Consider the following 14,130-nt stretch of genomic DNA (forward strand, 5'->3'; position numbering starts at 1 on the left):
TTCGATTTACTTCGAATCCGTTTTCTATTGATATTCATGACTGTAGGGACATGGGCGCCGGAGTTCTGGCCGATGGATGTAGTCTATCGGAGGTTCCGGGGGAGACTCCGGAACGAAGCGAGTCACGTCGCCGGCAAAATGTGACAGTGTTAGTTTTTTAAGTATATATAAAATATGTATGTTAGTTTTAAGGTATTTATTATATAATTATATGTATGTTAGATTTAAGGTATTTGTTATATGGGCGCCTCTGATGCCTGAATTAAATGATTTGATTTGATTTGATTTGATTACACAATACAGCCCTGGCCCATGTCACAATGACCAAGACTTGGCAGGAGCTCAAGTATTTGTGTCATTGTTGCCAGATGGTCTCGGCGCCGCACCCCTGAACTAATTTGATTTCCCCCTAGAAATCCTCTAGATTTCTTTTTCTTTTAATATTCAATAAAAATATATTACTAAACTTTATTACAGCTCGACAAGGCTTTATATGAACGTGGCGAGAAAAGGAACTAACGCTGCTATCATACAAAAACGTCATTTTTGACAGTTCTCCTTTACCAGCAGCGCCCATTGACATCATTGACATATTCATTTAAAGCCTTGTCGAACTGTAATTCATCTTTTCAAGATCTCAAATCTCGACCTCGATTAGTTGTTGTGGCGTTCAAGTAATTTAAAGATGGTAAAAAAATATTAGGAACGTGATATTTGGCAAAAAACTGTATTTGACGTGTATTTTGAATTTCCCCTAAAAAATCCCCTAAATATTTTTCCCCTGTTTTGCCCCTAACTTGATCGAAAACCCCCTAAATCTAGGGGCAAATCCCCTGATCTGGCAACACTGATTTGTGTAGTTATTATGTAACTAGATGATGCCCGCAACTCTATTGTGCCAAAAATCCGTTGTTTGGTCATGAAGAGGTAAAAGACATTTTAAGTTATGTTTTTTTTTACTAACCCTAATTTTTTTTAATGTTTGTAATACTAACCAATAGCTTTGTCCACACTGTGCCTTATTCTGTTCGTCAAGGGCATGCACGTGAGGCATGCCCGCAACGCATGCCGTCTGACCGTATCCAAAAAAACAAAAATGACAATAGCTATGTCCACACTATGCGCTTTCGTCTTCAATTTTCGTCATCTTCTTTCATTCAATTTTCGTTTTGGCGCATTCAATAATTGAATGCGTCAACAAACGCAACGCCAACATTGTCATTTTTATTTTTTGGATACGGTCATAGGGCATGCCTCACGTTCGCTGTTGACTGCCCTGTAACGCATGCCCTTGACGAACAGAAAAAGGCACAGTGTAGATAAAGCTAATGTTGGCGTTGCGTTCGTTGATGCATTCAATTATTGAATGCGCCAAAATGGAAGTTGAATAAAAGATGACGAAAATTGAAGACGAAAGCGCATAGGATGGACATAGGTAATGGACCATAGTAGTCTGCAATAAAAATATTGGTATTTTGTAATTACAATATTAACGAGATTAAATTGGTACGTAACTGCGTCGTAAGCTGACGTAATTAATGCGGTCCCCAATAATTGTAATTCGACTGAGTTGAACGCTCTCGACACTGATTGAGATCTATTTTAACGGCTGTACGACGAATTGGTTAACGTACAAGGGACTTAGTCGTTAAGTCGCAAAGCCTAGTGATAAAGCCGTCGCGCGTGCATAAATTATACCATCAGAGAAAGATACGTAGGCAGATAATGGAACTGTGAAACTTGGCCGCGTTATGTTCAAACTAGCCAAAAGATCACGGCAAAAAATGAATTGAAATAAATAAATAAACGTTTATTTCACCCAATAGGTCATTACACTACAATAATTCACATCACCAATTAGAATTTATACAAACATTAAAACATAGCAATACAACACGAATAAAACCGCACAAAATAACATACAATAGCTATGTCCATTGGCTTATGTCACGATATAGCTATCACATATCTGTCTGACACGACATTTGAAACGGAAGACCCTACCGTCCCTCTGGTGGCAAATGATATATCGAAAACCCTCATTTTCGCCTGCTCCATTGTCACAAGCGAACAACGTACATCTGCTCATACATAATCACACAGCCGGTACAACAGTTAGTCAATTCTCAAAGAAATTCGTCAAATCCATTTAGCCCTTAAAAAAAATGTAAGATACTGTTGTCTTCCATAGGTGCCAATAGAAGCAGCACACCTTTACGACGCGGTGACGCTCTGGGCGCGCGCCGCCACCGCCGCCATGCGCACAGGTCTGCCGCCTACAGACGGTGCGACCCTCATGAAGCTCCTGCGACCCACCACGTATCGGTCCTTGCAGGGTTTTGATGTGAGTAGCCCAAGCAGGGTTATATCTTTGTACTTAAACTATATTGAAGAGAGAGGGAGAATCATTTCCGGCCTGCCGCATACAGACGGTGCGACCCTCATGAAGCTACTGCCAACGATACTGCGACTCACCATGTACCGGTCCCTGCAGGGGTTTGATGTAAGTAGCTCAAGTAGGGTTATATCCTTGTACTTAAACTATATTGGAGAGAGAGAGAGAATCATCTCCGGCCTGCCGCATATAGACAGTGCGACCCTCATGAAGCTGCTGCGACCCACCACGTACCGGTCCCTGCAGGGGTTTGATGTGAGTAGCACAATTATTACTAACCTTGTATCCTTGTTTTATAGCAACTTTGAGGAGTGTGTGTGTGTGTGAGAGAGAGAGAGAGACTTCCGGCATTACCAAGAGCCGTATGTCGTGCTCATTACTTGCATTACATGCACGCAATATACTTAAGTATGTAAGAATAGATACTTCAAGATTTGTAGCTGTTTCGATTATTAAATAAACATACCTACATAAACTTTCTATTTCCCACACCGGTTTCGGTGACGGTGGCCGGTTTCATTGAAACCAGGCCAGTTACGCAGGAGTAATTTTATGGTGCTCAAGTATGTGCGCAGAACACAAGAGCACTCTCTATTTCTTTTACTCTCATAACCCAGTGGGACGGAAGACCGACACGACCGGCGAGAGATCAGGCGCAGGACTGACTTTTTACATGCCCATCCGATGCATTGATCATCTTACTTGTCAGACAATCAGATGATCAGCCTGCATTGTCCTAACCAAACTTGGAAATAACATGTTTCCAACGCGGGAATCGAACCCACGACCTCCGAGTCAAGAGCCACGCACTTAACTACTGGACCACGGAGGCGCTCAATATGTCTGGTATGGAATTTTAAAGTAGTAGAGATTTTTTGCCAATTTTAGCCGCATTTTGATGAAGAAAAATTTACGGAATGACATAGTAAAATCTTCATAAAATTATTTTTTACTACTTAAAATTTCTAAGTAATGGTTCCGGGATCGCCAAAGTTGAATATTTCAAGTATTTTTTCTTAGAAAGTTCTTCTAAAACTTATAAAGACGCGAAAATATTCTAAATTCTTTGTTTTTAAGCCAGGAGAATTTCCGATTTGACACCGGCACGCAGTGAAGAACAATGAAACATTATCTTTATTACTAAAGTTTATAATATCACAGATACTTGTAAACTTTGACGTCTCGAGCTAAGTTTTAATGACGCATATTACCCGACTAAAATTGGTTGTACTTTTTTTAAGCAGGGGAAATGCATTACGCATCAGACGGCTCGCCTGCTTGTTTGCCCATATCAGTTCTTTAAAAAAAGGATGTTTTCCAAATTTTTGTAAATTATAATAATTATTGGTCTACCAACAGTCAACACCATGTTTTATTTTATCACCCTATATATAAAACAGGCCTTAGATACATAGCATAGTTACTTAGGTATCTAAAAAAAACGGCGCACTCGCACAGGGCGCAAATAAGGCTATTTACGGCACTGCGCACAAACAATGGTCACCGTCAGTCTCGAGTTGTAATAATTTACCATTATCTATTCAACAAATGCAGTTATCGATATAAAAGTAGCTAGCCGATTCTCAGACCTACTAAATAATGCATATAAAATTTGGTAAAAATCAGTCGTTTCGTAGGAGTACGGTAACTAACATTGTGCCACGAGAATTTTATATATTATAAGGCAAACGATAAAAAGTGGGGCAGTTTTGTTTTCAAAAGTGGCAAATGGACCGCAGAAAGACGCAGAGCAATGCGATGTGATTATATGTAAAGAAGGGGGCAAACGAGCAAACGGGTCACCTGATGGAAAGCAACTTCCGTCGCCCATGGACACTCGCAGCATCAGAAGAGCTGCAGGTGCGTTGCCGGCCTTTTAAGAGGGAATAGGCCATAGGGTAATAGGGAAGGGTAGGGATGGGAAGGGAAGGGAATAGGGGAGGATAGGGCAGGGAATTGGGCCTCCGGTAAACTTACTCACTCGGCGACACACAGCGCAAGCGCTGTTTAACGCCGGTTTTCTGTGAGAACGTGGTATTTCTCCGGTCGAGCCGGCCCATTCGTGCCGAAGTATGGCTCTCCCACGTATATAACTCCCACGTATGTGGCTTTTAAGTTAACATGAACTTGAACGTGAGGTTTTCAAGGCGCGTTTAATGATTGATAACCTCACTGGTTCTTCAATGACATTTTTTACCACCATTCTTCAACGTAAAACATCCATTATAATTATACTAATGTACTTATTACAAATGCGAAACGTCTGTTACCTTTTTACGCCTAAACAACTGAACCGATTTCGCTGAGATTTGAAACTTTGTATGCAGATACTTCGAGTCCAGGGAAATGACATAGGGTACTTTTTATCCCGGAAAAGGTACGGTTCCCGCGCAATAAACAAATTTTGGCGCAACGGAGTTGCGGGCGTCATCTAGTTGACTATATTATTTTACAATGCCTTAGGTAAACATGGACATGGCTGGTGATGCTGAAGGCAACTTCTCCGTGATCGGAGTAGTCAAGGATCCCACTGCTCCAGGCGGATGGAGCGCACAACCGGTGGCTGCCTTCCGTTACGTCAACTCAACGGATTTGTTACCGGTAGGTGCCAACTGTTTACTAGTCCTGCCATAGAAGAAGGCACTAATATTTATGTACCACAAATCTTCAATAGGTGTACCATAGAAGTTCGAAGACATTGATTCATAGGCAAATAACGGAGCTACGTAATTTGGTGGAGTTAATGTCAATGTAATGTACAGTGCTTCCAAAGTGATAATGCGCATAGAAATTCTCGTAATTTTTCGGCAACGGTCGTATTTCCCGAGCGTCGGAAGACATCGCTGCAAGCGCTGTTTTAAACTTAACTTTAAGAAAAACAGCGCTTTGCAGCGACGTAGAGGCTTCGGACGGTGCTCAGACGACCATGGTAACGCCGCGATGACTTCCCGGTGAGTTATAGCCATAAAGTTAATATACCTAGCGGAATAGAGCAACAATCTCGAGCTGTCAAACGTAACCAAAATTGGTTTTCATCTGTGTGAAAAATATGTGCACATATACACTTACACAAGCATGATTGAACATGAATTCTATCAGATTAAATTGTCAACGTGCGGCAAGTGCCGACGGAACGTCAAAAAAAGAATGCTGCTGTCATGTATCACACGTCTCTTTTTACCACGCAGTGTTACTGATAGTGACATCTCTCTTGCTCAGGCCTTTGTTTCTCTATTTCGCTAGGTATATTAACTTTAATATGGTTATAGCACTTATTGATGGACCGGCGACAGACGACATCCGCGGACAGCCACCGGCTATATGATATTTACTTCTATTTCCTTTGAACAAGGTGCAAAATACAAGTGCATTGTTTGGGGCTCTTACGTTTCATAGATTCGGGTATTTTCGTGGTTACGACAATAAGCGAAGATTTCCATGCGCATTATTATATATTATGGGAGTACGGTATGTCGTGATCTGTCGGTTGGTTTTGACAAGAGCGCGTTTTGAACGCTTTTCTTTTTTACGATGTGCTTAAACTTTTGACAAGTATTAATACGAGTATAATAAATTAGTGTTGAGAAGTAATGCCATAAGTATCCACAGACCACATCTAATTACAGCTGTCACCGCACCAGACTTTTTTTGCCAAGCTGTAAAGGTCCTACTAAATTGAACTTCGAATCTCGTTTTGAAAAAGGAAGCTAGCCTTATTGCCTTTTCCTAGAACTATTTGTAATTCCAGCTTCAACCGCTAGTGACTCAAAATGTTACACGGTATCCTAAAATGTTTTAAAGCCCAACGCTTGGAAAATTTCATTAAAAGAGATCACGAATTTTACTTTAGGATTTATTTTTGTGTACAAATTTGGCGGAATCTGAAACTCAGAATGGGAATTTTTCGAGTGAAATATTTAAATTGGTGGAACAGTCGCCAAGTAATAAAATTTTATCTTTTTTTTTAACGAATCAGCGTCAATTTTTCTTTATGTTTTTACGAGAACTAGATATTAGTGTCTTCATTTACGAGAAATTCTGTTTAGATCAGCCTGCAATCAGTCTGACCGGCTGGTTGATGAAGTACCTATCTCGCGACAGCAATGCAACAAGTATTTGACAGCAGATATCCCAGAATTTCTGTTATCAAACGCTTATTGCATTGCTGTTGCAAAATACGTAAAAAAAGCCGGTGGATTTGATCAGCTTCACCTACTATATACATATTTTTGTGACTTGTGTTTCACCAGGAATTCGTAGGAGGACACAGCATAGCCTGGATCGGAGGGAAGCCACCCATAGCCGAACCGGACTGCGGCTTCGACGGCCACAAGTGTTCCATACCCCATGACCCATGGGTGATATTCGCCGCGGCAGCCGTCGCCGCAGCAGCTATCCTGGCCGCAGCACTGCTGGCGAGGCATTACAGATACGAGCAGAAACTGGCTTCGGTGCTGTGGAGGATAGAGGCTAAGGATTTGATGTTCATCACTGGAGGTAGTGATAAGGTTGGTAGTTTTTGCCCACAACGTTTCCTATAGTCAATGTAACTTCTGTATTGTCAGGCTCAACTGTGGTATGTGTGCCAACCGGTGAAAAACTTTGATATGATCTATAGAGCATATCTCAGGAGTGACCAAGGGACTAGCCTTAACAGTCTCGGGACCAGCAAAGAAATTGAATTCAACAAATCTTTCCCAGCTTAGCGTTATGAATAAACGAAGTCCCAATATTAGTTTCAAAGTTCCCAAGCCATATTATTTAAAAGCATACTATTATTGCTAGACTTACCACTGACGATTCCGGCTACACAAAAGTGACAATACGTGGTTCGTCGTTCGATTGGGGCATGGGAATATCCGTGATAGTTTTTATAGGTCTACCAGAATCTGATAGCAAATTTTGATGGCAGATTTTCAAAAAATATCCTTGATCATTTGGTTAATTTTGATATTTGCATGTGTCACACACAGAATAAGCCGCTAAAAGAAAAAAAAGGATCAAAATGTTTTATTCCTATTACCCACATATTGCTAGAGTCAATTTATTTTCTCACTCTTTGCCGTCAAATTCTGGTAGACCTATAGTAGATTTTTTATAAAATATTTATCGTTGGTAAAGTCACAGCTTAACACCTCGAATATTCCCAACCACGACTTCTCTTGGAACCGGCGTAAACTAATAACTAAATTACAGTCTACGAATAATCGTCTATCGAACTATCTTCAAAGATCTATGACTCGCTTCAGCTCGATGATTAGTTTACACTTTACAGTGTTTGAATAAAATGAATTAGTAATTACTTTACACTGTGGTAATCCGTTATTAAAAGTTGATAGGTATGTGCTTGTCACTAACGACTGATATGTAGCTAGAACATTAGTACTACATAATGATTTGCATAGATATTAATCCTAAAATAAACTATCACAGCAGCAGCATGCACCACCAATGTGTCACCAATTTTCCGACCTACTAATCCCCGACATTCTTCGTCCAATTTCCACTTTTTTCTAATCTAGCGATTTACAAGGTGTTACAAAGCTTAGGGTGTTTATGTGATCCTATGTATAGAGTTCACTGTGAAAATAGCCGCGCTGAAATAGCAAAATTTTTATTGTGATTTGTATGTGCAATTGTGCAAACTGCAAGCGCCTTAGCCCCCAGCGTCATCAGTTTGCCCATATAAGTTTTAAAAAATTTGCTCTTTTAGCGCTGCTATTTTCACAGTGAACTCTATACAGGGTGCAATTAAACCATCCTGCCAAATTTTGATATGTTGATCCTTGTTAAAAATATAAATACGCGTATTTTTTTCTTTTCTAATCACTCAGTACTAAAATGTTGAGAAATTGCTTCCGAAAGTAAAAAACACTACAATTAATGGACACGACGCGACGCGTCGACCGCGCGTGACGAGCCCCCGCGCGCGCGACTCTTCCCGCGTAACCATCGCTCATTCCCCCGCGCCGCGAGTGATCGTTCTGCAACAATTATTGTAAATGGGATAAAATATAATGTCATTGAAAAAAATAACACTCAATTTTTTTGGTTAAATGGACTCTTCTAATGATACCTAAGCCCTGGAAAAAATTTGGCAGGAAGGTTTAATTGCACCCTGTATAATGAACTCATACACACCCTAAACTCTAAGGTATGATCACTATGTTTTGTTATATCCTGTATATTCTGCTACAGAGTCATAAACAGTATTTCCTCACCCTCTTTTGATAATGGTGTCATAACCTCGATAAATTAAATGTAATATCTAGGAAGGAGTACCTCAAGAGGTGGACCGTAAACGGGCGCACACGACCATCGCGTCCTACCGCGGGAACATTGTTGCTGTGAAGAGGCTGAAGAAGAAGAATATCGACGTCACCAGAGCGGTGAGGAAGGAGCTCAAACAGGTTATTTATTTTTATTTAAGTACACTTTATTGCACACAAAAACAATTAAAAAGTTATATAAGAAGAAAAACTAAATACCTTTTGTATTTGCTTGTCTCTCAACGCCTCCGTGGTCACAGTATAGCAATATTATGACATAATATTGCTATACTGTGCCGTGGTCCAGTGGTTCAGACTTCAGAGCATGGCCCTTGACTCGGAGGTCGTGGGTTCGATAATCGATTCCCGCGTTGAAAACATGTTATTTCCAAGTTCGGTTAGGACAATGCAGGCTGATCTGAATCAGCTGAAATCAGCTGAAATCAACTGATTGTCTAACAAGTTAGATGATCCATGCGTCGGAAAGGCAATGAGCATGTAAAAAGTCGGTCCTGCGCCTGACCTCTCGCCAATCGTGTTGGTCTTCCGTCCCACTGGGCTATGAGAGTAAAAGGAATAGAGAGTGCTCTTGTGTATTGCGCACACTTTTGGGCACTATAAACTGACTCCTGCGTAACTGGCCTGGTTTCAATGAAACCGGCCACCGTCACCGAAACCGGTGTGAGAGTTATTATTATCTCTAAAAGAAATTTCTTCTAAAAGCAGAGAAGAGAGGTCAGTTGGAGATTGACAGAGTAATTGAAGGACTAATCTAATATATAAAATTCTCGTGTCACAGTTTTCGTTGCCATACTCTTCCGAAACGGCTTGACCGATTTTGGTGAAATTTTGTGAGCATATTGAGTAGGTCTGAGAATCGGCCAACATCTATTTTTCATACCAAAAAAATATATATGGCAAAACAACGTTTGCCGGGACAGCTAGTATTATTATAATAATTGAATAAGTGATAGTTTCAATTATTCGTAGACGTGAATAGATAAACTATCTACTCGCGGATTCAATTACCGTAGTCATTGTCCTTATGTTATGTGATATACAATGACTTATAATTTGAACAAACCTTATAACTTATCTACTTCAACATCTGGCTAATTATATCTGGCCATACATAAAATTTACATTTTTCTATTTCAAATAATTTTTCCGGCCCTAAAACCTCCTAGTACTGCAGGTTCCGTGGCACATTTTCATTTCATTTGATTACTATCAAGCAAATTTTTCCTCTAGTGAAATATTATAGATCTTTAGATTTAATTTTTGCACTGAAGGGCTTATAATTTCCAGACGGTGAAGCCACTAGAAATAGCAAAGTTATAAGAAATATCAATATTCAGGAATATAAACTGCAACGTCTAGACTGAATCTAATTATGTCCTGGTTCTAAAATCTCACTCCTACTCTCTTAACTAGTAGAAAATTATCGCATAAACGACGAACGTTGTAATTAGACGACCTCTGTAGCTCAAAGATTTAGCGAATTAAAATTATACAAAACTAGCGACCCGTCCCGGCTTCGCATCGGGTATAAAATACATAACCACTGAAAAAATTATTAAAATCGATTCAGCAGTTTTGACTTGTATTCATTATTACTACCCGTGGCCCGCATTGGTCGGTACCGCCGCAAAAGGTACTTCCCGCAATTTTTAAATCTGTGATATCTTCGAAAATATTCATTTAAATCATAATATTATGTAAAGGGACAAATAGATCTACATTAAATCAACAATGTATTTAAGTTTTTATTAAAATTGCTTCGAAAATTAGCCTTTATTTGTCGTAAAAAGAAATAGATAAAAAAATGTTATTGTGGGATATCTCATATCCATAAGAGATAGACATATACTATTGCGGAGTTTTCTGTAGACATGTTCAATGTGTACAATACTTGGTACATTATTTTGATAAATCTCGTAGGTCAGCCTGCGTTTGCAATGTAAGCGGAAAAAAATGTAATTATTTACGACATCACATTAGAAACACCAACAATAACAGTATTTCTCCACTATTTAATGAATGTTATTATATCTTTAACCTTCCTCTTGAATCACTCTATCTATTAAAGAAAACCGCATCAAAAACCGTTGCACAGTTTTAAAGATTAAAGGGAACAAAGGGACATGAGGGAAAAAAATCGACTTTGTTTTATAATATGTTCCCAATCTCCATGTGAGGTAATCAAACTATACTCTGCAATCCTACCAAAACTGTTCAACCTCACATTACTTTTTTACTAGCTTTAGCTACTAGCTTTTGCCGCTAGATTGCATTTTAAACTAGGGCCGAATAAAAGTTGGATTGTCCATTACGCGTAGTTTTTAAATTAAAATCGCGACTATGTAAAATAAATACGTTTAGAAAAGTTTCGTAATAAAATCCAAGTTAAATTAGTAGCTTAGATACATTGTAAGATAATGGCTGTTTTATTCCTTGGTCGACAGTACAAAGAATATTTTAAGAAAACGAGCTTTCGGTACCGTAGCGTAGTTACTGTATGTAAATCCTTAAGGATATCTTGAATGCGAACGTGTCTGACTGCTTATTTTACCTTTTCAACTTTAAAGCGCGTAATCGATTTTGATTGAATTCGATTTTATCATTGGCAAGGTCCGTTTGGAGACCCACAAAACTGACCTTACCTACATGATTAAAAAGACACTTTGAGTCCCTGAAAAGGACGTGGGTTATGTTTTATTGTGAAAAATATACTGTTCCCGCGCGATAAACGAAACAAGTACTTTGGCCAAATAATTTCAATTAGGTGACCTGGGTGAAGCCAAACGAGCGTAATTTGTGAATTGTGACTTGTGAGTCGCAGAATTTCGGCTGGCAGAAATTCTGCTGCATTCAGTTTCATACTTGAAAGGACGTGTTTGATTCACACGAGCGTAATTTTGTGAGTCATGATTTTCATGAAAAATAATTTACGCGACCGAAATTCTGCGACTCACGACTCACAAAATTATGCTCGTTTGGCTTCACCTTTAGAAGCGCGTGTCCGCAAGTGATCTGAATCTCTGAAACAGAAAATCATTGCATTTAAAAATTGAATAGGTTTAAAAATATATATATTTTAATAATAATTATTATATTATATGAGGTATGCACTATTAAATCAAGTTATGTACATTGTACAACTTAGCAAAACAGGAAAAGTTACCTAAAGTCATTAATATAAATCGCGGGCGAAAGCCCGTTAATCGCTTTGATGGACGACTGGATTACAATCAGTCACTCAATACTTTATTTGGCACACCATTCGCATGTAGGAGTGATCGAAGCATGTAGGCTTTGAATTGTGGGCGTTTTTATGTGTTAATTACAAGGGCAATTAGAATGTCAACGCGTGGAAGAGAAGCCACACTGCTCTGTTCATTTGTGATGATCGTATATTATTTCGTTCGCACTGTACGCGGCGTACGCGCCGCATCCCAGAATTAAGAGGATACACCAGGAGCTAGAGAAATGAAAAAAAGTACGTGTAATAATTATACCCTTACCGCAAGCCTATACCGCGATAGAGACAACTGCAGAAAATCAACGATTTTTTGTCCCCTGATTCCTTCTCCAAAACTTAACCGATTTAAGTACTTTTTTCATTAAAGATTAAAGAAAGGCTTGATCTGTGTTCCTATGTTTTTTTTTTTGTAAAATCTAGCCAAATCTGTTTTCTGGATGTTTGAACACAGCGGAAAATCTGGCCATTTTTTTGGGTTTTTGAACGTTCATATCCTATTTAATAATTAAATTATGAAAAAAAAGAAAACACAGGGACATTGTATTAGTGGCCGTAGATATTCAGGAAAAAAATTATAACTCTACTAGCATTATCCAGGGAGGAAACAGGGGGCAACGTTTGTATGGAAAAAAGGGCGGTGTGGACTTCTCTTAATTATAAGAAATGACGTCCAAAATGCGGATCGTACGTTGCGGACAAATTAATGTCTGATTAGCTTTGAGCTACGTTGCGGAAACACGCGGATACCATACAAGACGGTGACAGGGCACTCAGCTCTTGCCTCTTCCACTTTATGTCCTGAATGTCGTCTCATAAAAACAGTACTGTATCCGACGATGCGACGAATCAAGATTTATGTATGCAACGAAAGATAATAAATATATTATGTGTTATGGTCAATTCAGACCGCAACGCGACGCGTAGTTGCATTTCTAAATTTGTATTGAATTGACAGACTTACATGACGTCTCAGGCAATTGAAGTCTGTCAATTCAGTACAAAGGAGTATGTTTTAAAGTGTATGGAGTCTGGTCGAAATTTTCACCACTAACGAGACCTATATAGTAAAATTGTCTACTGATTACTGAATCATTATATGTTAACAACAACAGCTTAATTCTTCCAAATGGCCTAACCAATTTGTTTTTAGATACGCGAGCTACGTCACGAAAACCTGACTCCATTCGTGGGCGTCTGCGTCGAAACTGGCGTCGCGTGCGTCCTAACCGCCTACTGCTCACGCGGTTCCCTCGCAACTGTACTGGCAGACCGAGACCTCCACCTCGACGACATGTTCGTTGCCAGCCTGGTGGCTGATCTGCTCCGAGGATTGACCTACCTCCATGACTCCGCGCTGATTTCCCACGGGAATCTCACTTCGAGCAACTGCCTTGTGGACCGACGATGGGTATTACAAATTACGGACTACGGGCTACACACGCTGAAGAGTAAGTTTTGATTGCTTTGTACTAGGAGAACATGTTTAGGGAACTTTCCCACGATCCACGACACAATTTAATTACTACACGACACGCGGCACACAGGCTGTAGTTTGGTCGTTTTCCCACGAGTTTCCCACCGCATTCATTTAGTACTTAGGTAATTTTATAAGGTTTTCATATTTTCATTTGTATATCAATCGAAAAAATTAATCATAATCTATCGGCTGGGTTTGACATAATACGACTGAATTATCTAATATATCAGAGAAGAATACATAGACCTGATTTGAATCAACTTTTCTGATAGTACTATCAGAGAAGTTGATTCCTAGGCAGATGGCAGACCTAAGTAATTTGGTCGCGTGAAATCAAACCCATCAGACCGATCGTTAAATTGACATAAGCCGACCAACTGACGTAGGTCCGTCAACTGCCTAGGAATCAATTTCCTCGATGGTACAATGATGTCCTATTCCCAGGTGGGTGTGTAGACACGGAGGACGCACTCCGCATGGAGAACAGAATGCTGTGGCGGGCGCCGGAGCTGCTCAGGGAGTTGAACCCACCATCGCGCGGCTCCCAGAAGGGTGACGTGTACTCCTTCGGGATCATACTCTACGAGATCCTGGGCAGGAACGGTCCATGGGGAGATACTAATTTGACTAATGCAGGTAAGAACGATTTTTGGTGTTTTGGATTCAAAAATTGACTAATCGGCCGCGGCATTGGGGCGCGTTCAGACGTGCGATTTGTGGAAAGGTG

General features: G+C 39.8%; 1 protein-coding gene across 1 annotated transcript in view; it reads left to right on the forward strand.

The window, feature by feature from the left end:
* Positions 1 to 14,130, forward strand: part of LOC121732244 (guanylate cyclase 32E-like) — a 153,048-nt gene that overhangs the window by 114,573 nt on the left and 24,345 nt on the right. Inside the window, exons 11-16 of the mRNA XM_042122061.1 lie at positions 2,192 to 2,344; positions 4,859 to 4,996; positions 6,646 to 6,903; positions 8,668 to 8,805; positions 13,077 to 13,374; positions 13,848 to 14,039. Of these exons, the coding sequence (XP_041977995.1) occupies positions 2,192 to 2,344; positions 4,859 to 4,996; positions 6,646 to 6,903; positions 8,668 to 8,805; positions 13,077 to 13,374; positions 13,848 to 14,039 (1,177 nt within the window). The remainder of the gene's footprint in view (positions 1 to 2,191; positions 2,345 to 4,858; positions 4,997 to 6,645; positions 6,904 to 8,667; positions 8,806 to 13,076; positions 13,375 to 13,847; positions 14,040 to 14,130) is intronic.

The sequence above is a fragment of the Aricia agestis genome, chromosome 12 (assembly GCF_905147365.1).
Source record: "Aricia agestis chromosome 12, ilAriAges1.1, whole genome shotgun sequence".
NCBI classification, from domain to species: Eukaryota; Metazoa; Arthropoda; class Insecta; order Lepidoptera; family Lycaenidae; genus Aricia; species Aricia agestis.